The following is an 8,234-nucleotide window of genomic DNA, read 5'->3' as shown; positions in this document are numbered from 1 at the left end:
TCCAGCCCTCTCCCTCCATACAATAGCGCTATTCTCTCCGGCTGCTCTCATTTAGCTGGAAACGATTTTAGTTCAAGCCCAATGTTATGACAACGGGTCGTGTTTACTGAGGGAGGAGCGACGACATAATGGGTTAATAAGGCACTACCCCAGTTTGGCCGCCCTGGCACACATGGAGTGTACAGTGCACGTAGTATATGCACACATGGTGGTGCCTGCTGGGTTCTTGGTATCTGCTTTAGACATGTCACTATGGTTAGGGCACTACATGAGAAGGTGTAGTGGTAAGGACACAGCAGTGAGGGGCAGCTGAGGGCACCTGTCACAGTGTCAGGAGGAGAAGGACCAGCGCTATGAGGGTAGCGGGGCCCATATTATCAGCCCTCCCCAGCCCCTGTATAATGACGCCGTGTTCCTGAAATGGGGCCTGCTGTCCCAGGCTCGGTGTCCCCGGTGTCCCAGGTGTGCCGCGCTCCGCCTCTGGGGCTGGAATGCGGAAGCACTGGGAGGAGGAGCCCGCAGAGAGGCAGCGGGGAGACACAAGTCAGACAGCCCGGGACACTGGGGGGCATCTGGCGCCCGGATCTGCCATTCCGCGGGCACTACACCGCTGCCCGGGCACGTGGAGTTCAGCGCGCACCTAGTGCTGAGGGGAGCCGCCCGCCTCGGAATTGTGCACCAAATGAAGCAGCTTGGCATCGCCGGTGGCACCATGCCCCCCACCTTGTGAGCCATGTCTACTCAAACCGCCCTCAATCCTGATCGCGATCCCGCGCCCCCTGCCCAGGATACGGGCGCTTTGGAACCCAAGAAGAAAAAGCACAAACCTGGCACCTTGCGGCGGGCACTGACCTGGCTAAGGGGGCGCAAGAAGAAAAAGTCAGAGGTCAAACAGCAGGAGGGCAAAGGTGAGAAGGTTAGCTTAGTGGGTTATGTACACAGGTATTGGATATTCTGTATGCATATGCTTCCATATGGACTTGTACACTATGATCCCCTCAGTTCTGTGGTACTGTCTTGTTATGCACTATATGCCAAGCAAACCTGGGCACCATGATCTGGAATTACTTGACCTTTGCCTTCTTTTTGCAATACAACTTTCCAGGATGTTTACAGGATGCCACGGAATCCTGCTTAAAACATGGAGGGTGCCTGGCCCATAACCCTGAGAGAGTGCCAGGGCAGCGCCTGGTGGAAGGGTGTGATAATATTCTGTATGGTGTATGTAGTTCTAGAAGTGCCCGCCACTGACCAGGCTATGGCATCTGTAACTTTCTACTTTATTCCCAAGTCACCAGGTGGCAATAAAATGGCGAGTCCAGCAGCTTTCTCTCCATGACTTTGCAGATAAGTATCAGTGATTGTGAAAGCATACATTATAAGTTATGGAAGAGGAGTCTCACCCTTCCACAAGGTGCTGGGCATTGCTACAAAGAACTCACTTCCTACTTTTTTCCTTCAAAAACAACAATTCTTTATGATCAGCGCAGAATGTAAACAATGTAAATAACGCCATGTAACTTGCGATACCTCATTGACATCTTGGTTGCATTTATTGAAATTTTCTTTATGCCAGAAAATCCCTGTACCTGTGGTAGTGCAGCACTCCACCAGTCATTGGAGTAGATCTTTCTTAGGTAGGTGATGTCACATAGTGTTGTTCCCCACGTTACATCAATAAGAAGATGTTAGTGCAGTCTACAACCATTTGGTGACTGTCATGTGACATTTTTTTTCATATAGTTTTTCAAAAGAGACCCCTGAGTGAGTGTATTAGCTTTGTGTCACACGTCATGGTGAATGGATGACTCCCAAGACTCACCTTTTTACAATATATGCAGTAAATGAATGATATGAGAGACTCATGTTACTGTGAAGTATGTTTGGCTACCTAAGGCTATACAGACCCACGTTCAGGCTTGTACACGCTGATCCCCTTGCTGCTATATATAACTGTGCAGGTTAGGCCATGACATGTTACGTGTGCCCATTCCACTGCTGGATGTACATTCTTCTGTAGATGTAAGAGTGTTTCCTGTAAAGTCCTTGAGGTGTCCTCTTCAGTCACATTGTGCAATCCATTGTCATTTCTTATGTATCTGTTGTGGGAGAGGTCAATGTCAACCAATATGGCTCCTACCTTTCTTAGAGCTTTTCTAGGTTTATGCTAATAGACAGATCTGAATTGTCCCCATTATTGTTGGCATGCAGTGTTCCTGAAAATATATATAACTAAGGCCCAATTCATATCTCTATTATGTCTTCAGTTATTGTGAGGCAGAACACACAGGAAAGGTGCAAATCTTTCCAGCAAATATACAAAGGTAAGGAATAATGAGACTTGTACCTGTTCTGCGTGTTCTACAACTCCAATAACTGAAGAACTAATAGAGATATGAACTGGACCTGAGAAAAGCATATGAAGCTGTAATGTCTCCCATGTTGATTGCCATATTGCACAGCCATGGGCTATAAGGTCACCATTTTGATGTGACCAATCAGAAAGTTTTTAAAAAAATATATTTATTGATTTTTTTTTTTTTTTTTTGAATTTCAGACAAATCATTACACTTCAAAGAGATTGTTATCTGTTGTTCACTGTGCATAAAGGAAGCTAAATAATGTATTAGTATTATTCTACAGCATAGCGCCAATTGCATTTTACATAATATGTGCTGTGTGCTTCCTATTATGTGGCTTCAGTAATTGCTGTTTATTGGTCACAGTTTAGTGACATTCATACACAGCAGTTCTGTCATGGAACTCCCCTGCATACACACTGATATAGCCTGCGGCTGCTAGCGACGCTGTTGAGGACATATCATGACATCCTGCTACCTAGGATATTCCTGCCATACAAATGACATATGGAAGCTGCGTCTGTCCTGTGATGTGTATGGGATTTTCCATGAATTCCCTCACACCACACACAGGCATTTTCCTTCCTGGATGTGTTACACACCCATTTTCCCGGAGCGGTGTTCCACATGCTGGGTGTATGTGTGTGATTGATATCACTGAGCTGTAATATGTCTTTTGTAGCCGTACAGCTTGAAGTTTGTTTGCAGGAGTTGTTCCAGAAATCCTAATTTAACTGGATACAACATGTTGTTTTTTCATGTCCCATTGTGTATATGGAGATTGTATAATTATGGTGTGACAGACTGAGCACAATTTGTTGGCTTGGGTGGGGTTAGCAAGAGTCAGCATCTGCTTAGAGCCATTGTTGTGCTGTAAGTTACTGTACATACATCAATGTGTAGGATTTTCTGGTAAGAGCCAGAATCCTTCCCATATAGACTGGAAAATATATGTGCATATTATAATGTAATATTATTAGTACTTTTTTTTTACTATTATGTTCTGATTACAAGACAAACATTGTTACAGTGGAGGCACTGTTCTATAGACAATATGTATAATTCAGCTGTGTGGAAAATTACTGTTATTGATCCCGTCAGTGATAAGGAAAGTGCACAGAGTTCACTCCAATCTGCCATGGCTTAGTCATAAGCTTAACCAACATGTTCAAGCACATTAGAACGCTGGCTAGATAGATATAAAATATATTTGCCATACGTTTACATCTGGTCAATACCCTGTGAATTTGCAAGCAGAATATTTGCTGTCCATTATAATAATACTAAAGTGGGTAGGACTTTTAACAAATTTCATTCTTGCTAAAGAAGAAAGATTGAATGCCGAATCCGTGTGACATGCATTGTCGATCTGGTGATGAATTTCTACAGCCCTTTTGAGCCTTTTACAATGCATACAAGCATTTAGATTTTGCCACAAATCATAGTCACTCTGAGGTAGCATTCATCCGCTACTCATCAGCAGGGCTGTTTTTTTTAGTAAAGTGGGTCCCCTACCAGGTGATAGGTAGAGTGATGATAGAAGATATGTTTAAAAGAAGATATAAATTTATAGATGGATGATAGACTGGTAAATGGATGCATAAAGATAGATATGAGAGATATGTAGACAGATACAGTAGAAGAGTGATAGAAGATCAATCAATAGATAATAGATAGGAAATAGGTATGGTAGATAATAGAGATAGAAGATATATAGATAAATAGATATACATAAAGCTAGATAGATAAATTGTTAGATAGATGGGTATATAGATAAGAATCAACAAATTATAGGAGATAGGTAACTAGATAGATGGTACATATATAGACAGGAGATCTCTGCCCACAAAAGTCCACATGCAGGGGGCCCCCCTTAGGACATGGTGCCCTGTGCAAATGCCCAACGTGTGCCCCCTAACCCCAGCCCTGCTCTCCAGTTACTGGCTTAAAGGATTTATCGAGATTCAGACCATCTCTCATCTACTTTTGAATAAAAATAGAGAAAAAATATCCTCTGGGTTCCAGCAGTGGCTGTCTGGTCTTCAGGCCAGTGATGACCTCACATATATTGTGCATGTGACAACTGATCCATTCACTGGTTTTAGCAGACTCGTCTGAATGAATGACACGTAACTGCTGAGGCCAGCAAATAGCTAAATATTCTACAGAAGTTAAAAAGTAAGAATTAGGGTACATTCAGATGTCCGGAAGTAGTGGCTGTGAGCTAGCCGAAGACGCATCTATCTCACGCCCCCTGTAGGCATGCATTTTGCTCTACAGAAGATAAAGCAGGTCCTATTCCTGCCATGATTTGCAACCACTCAACTCGCTATGTTGAGGGTAGGGGTGAGCACAGGAATCCCTGATGTCTGAATGTACACTAAGGTGTATAAAAAAGCAAAAAATTTCATTATCCATATCATTAACACAACAAATAATTAAAAAGCACGGCTACCTGCTACAAATTTAGCCAAGTTTGCTTCAGTGTGGAATCTGTTTTTCATGGATTCTTATGAACTATTGTCTGTGAGTGATCCGTGAAAAACAGGTCTGACTAGGACATGCTGTCCTCTTTTAATGTATCAACCGTGCAGTCTGTTAAAATAACTGGCGTGTATATTGCTCCGTTATTTTATGTGCTGAACGGCCTCCATGTTGGAGTCTCAAAGATGCTACTAACAATCTATCTTGGAGAGATCCCCTTTAAACCAATGCACACAAAAATGAGTTGCAAATTTAATAGGTCATTGATAGAGATGAGCAGACCTGACATAAGGGATTGGGGTTCGGCCGTGGGACCCAGACATATTGCCAGATTGGTGGACGAACAGCCAATCAGGCAAATTGACCAATCATAGTCATGGCTAGTTGTTAGGAGGTGTCAATTTGACAGATTGGCTAATGAAAACCGTGGCACGCTGTGTGGTTAAGGGAAGGGACTGGGTAATGCAGTTGATGATATTTCTCTCATTCTGTTTCAGCTGTGTTTATGGTGTTTACAAAACAAGATAAAACCTTGTGACTTGCAATTGATGCAATAAGGTCTCAACATTGTTCTGAAGGTAAATGGGACCAGTTATTTACTTGTTAAAGGTACCTGTCTAATGTGTGTGTCAGCATTTGGCTGCACATCTTGATATCATCTCTGCAGGACTGTCAAGTCAGTAACCCCGACCTCTAGCCACACAATATGGCAGGTAACATTCCACCAACACAAAAATCTAACCTTTCCATTGATCAGTGGCAAAATATTTCCATAAGGACCTATGGGTGTTTTAGTGTCCCAAATTGCCTATCTTGTACGTAACCCGGGGACTGCCTGTATAGATATATAGATAGATAGACATTAAAGTTATGGCTCTTGGTATTCAACAATTCAACAGTCGCCAATCTCTGAGTAGCACATGGTTTTATTAGGCATCTCCATCCTTATAGCCCAAAACATGGCTGCAGCTGTATACAAAGTGCCTGCCTCCTGCGGAGCTGAAACTTACCTTATTTTTATTTTGCCAAGTTGTATATTACTTTGTGTGTCCAAAAGATGTGATCAAACCATTTAGCGTTTATTGGTGTAGAATCCTTTTGTTCTAATGTAACAAAATAATGTTCTGGGCAGATGGCATAAAACATTCAAATGCTTTGTAAAGTTTATCCTGCACTTTTTCTACACATTCCTTTGGAAGCTTCCATCATACCATCCCCACTGATTAAGGAATGCAGCCCTGGGCTGAAGAACAGAGCATTTTTTTATTTTTAGAACAGACTTGGATATGAAAACTATTGCATAGCAGAAGGTACCATGCCTTGTACAAAAAAACACCTAGGTTAAAGGGTGTGACAAGAATGGACGCTAAGCTATATCCTGAGATGCATAGTGTTGTCCCAGAGTCACAACTTCTTACCTAATCAAACATGTTAAATGTCTAGAGGGCCCACCACTGGACCCTATAGATAATGTAAAGGGGTCCTTGCTTGATTTAAGAAACGTGCATGTACACTGTTGCTCCACTTCTGTTAGTATACAGAGGCTCATTGCGTTAAAGTGTACACCTGCTACAACACTGCACTAGAGGCAAGAACGGAAGTAAGTGTTCTTTCAAGAAAATGATTGAAAACCCATAAACAACTATGTAAGTTATCATCTATCCACAGCATAGGGGTTCACAAATTGGTCAGACCTCCAGCGATCTAGAGAATTAAGTTTCTCACAAATGGAAGGAGTGGCAGAGGACAAGTATCCATCCTGACGTTCTATTCAATTGTATGGTAGTGTCAGAAATGATCAAAGCAGATATAATGGATACCCCATGAACATTTCCCCATTTATATGCGTTACAGCCACAAAGATAAATGCAATTTATTGATGTATCAAGTATTTGTGAAAAGTAAAGAAAATAATATTTTTTACAAATGTAAAAGCTGAAAATCGTGTACAGTACATACCCCTAAATAAAATCCAGCTAAGCAGCTAAGATACCCAAGGTTGCTCTGGAGGAGCTCGGGTGGCATAATCTGTTCACAAGACAACTATTAGTGGTTTTACTTTTACAAAGCTGCCCTTTATAGAAAAGTGGCAAGAAGCAGGCCATATTGTCCTGTTTTTTTTTAAACAGATATTTCTTTATTATTTTGAAAAAGTTTACAACAAAACAAGGCCAGAGACAATCCGATCCGACCGAACCCCCAATTCCAAGGTTACAAAAATAGTTTGGCATATGTTTATAAGGCCCAAGGCTGTCTAGTTTATGCAGATCTTTTACAATGTGCAATTTGCACACCGTAATAGGTTTTGTGGAAAATCCACATATACAGGCGGTCCCCTACTTAAGAACACCCGACTTACAGACGACCCCTACAAACAGACATCTGGAGCATTTGCATTACAATATAATTTTGTGTTATAACTTACCTTGCTCCCTGACAAAATCCTGGGGTAGTCACAGGGGCTGGGCTTTGGTTCGGATGCATTTCAAAGAACAACATGTGGTTTGTCTGTGTTACCCACTCCTCAGAGCTTGACCCCCACCTTTGTGCTCCTGTCAAGCTCCACCTCCTGCTTCTTCTCAGAGGTCACAGCCTGGTCAGCCTGCCATCAGTGGGGGAGGGACAAGCTGTACAGGAGCACAAACATGGAAACAGCCTGCAGCTCAAACAGGTCACATGTTGTTTTTTTGAAATGCATGCAAACCAAAGTACAGCCCCTGTGACTACCCCAGGATTTTGTCAGGATGCAAGAGTAAGTTATAACACACAATTATATTGTAATGCAAATGCGTAGAAAAGGCAGAAAGGCAGATTTTCACTGCTGGTGTCATGGGCTTTTACAATCTGTCTTTAGTGAAAAATGAGGTCCCTGGTGACAGGTTCCCTTTAAGGTGTCTGTAATGAAGTTTTATTGTTAATCCTGGTTATTTTGACAACCCAACATTTTTAAAATGCAATTGTCACAGAGACCCAAAAAAATTTTCATTCAGGTTACAGTAATAAAATATACAGTTCCGACTTGCATACAAATTCAACTTAAGAACAAACCTGCAGAACCTATCTTGTACGTAACCTGGGGACTGCCTGTACTACCAGTATTGCCAGTTAAAAAAAAACTGAACTCCAACTGATGTAAAATCATAAACATGTTAGTTATCACGACATACCAAAATGTCCAATCTATAAACATATTGTTGCCGGAATTGAACCCAGTAACGGATAATAGCGCTCAAATGTCTGAAACGCCATTCAATGTATTAAAAATGTACAAAATGTGATCAAAAGGTCGTACAGTTCTCAAAATGGTAGCATTGAAAAAGTCAGCAAAAATCTTACACAGCTCTGTACCCCGAAGTATGAAAATACTATTAGGCCACTTTCACACTTGAG

General features: G+C 41.9%; 1 protein-coding gene across 1 annotated transcript in view; it reads left to right on the top strand.

Moving 5' to 3' along the window:
* The first annotated feature begins 212 nt into the window (after nt 1–212).
* Nucleotides 213–8,234, top strand: part of NHSL3 (NHS like 3) — a 37,478-nt gene continuing 29,456 nt past the window's right edge. The window contains exon 1 of the mRNA XM_072136556.1: nt 213–908. Coding sequence (XP_071992657.1) covers nt 734–908 — 175 coding nt within the window. The 5' untranslated portion in view covers nt 213–733. The remainder of the gene's footprint in view (nt 909–8,234) is intronic.

Source organism: Engystomops pustulosus, chromosome 2 (genome assembly GCF_040894005.1).
Source record: "Engystomops pustulosus chromosome 2, aEngPut4.maternal, whole genome shotgun sequence".
In the NCBI taxonomy this organism is placed as follows: Eukaryota; Metazoa; Chordata; class Amphibia; order Anura; family Leptodactylidae; genus Engystomops; species Engystomops pustulosus.
Note: the sequence above shows the minus strand (reverse complement) of the source record. Positions and strands in the feature narration are given on the sequence as shown.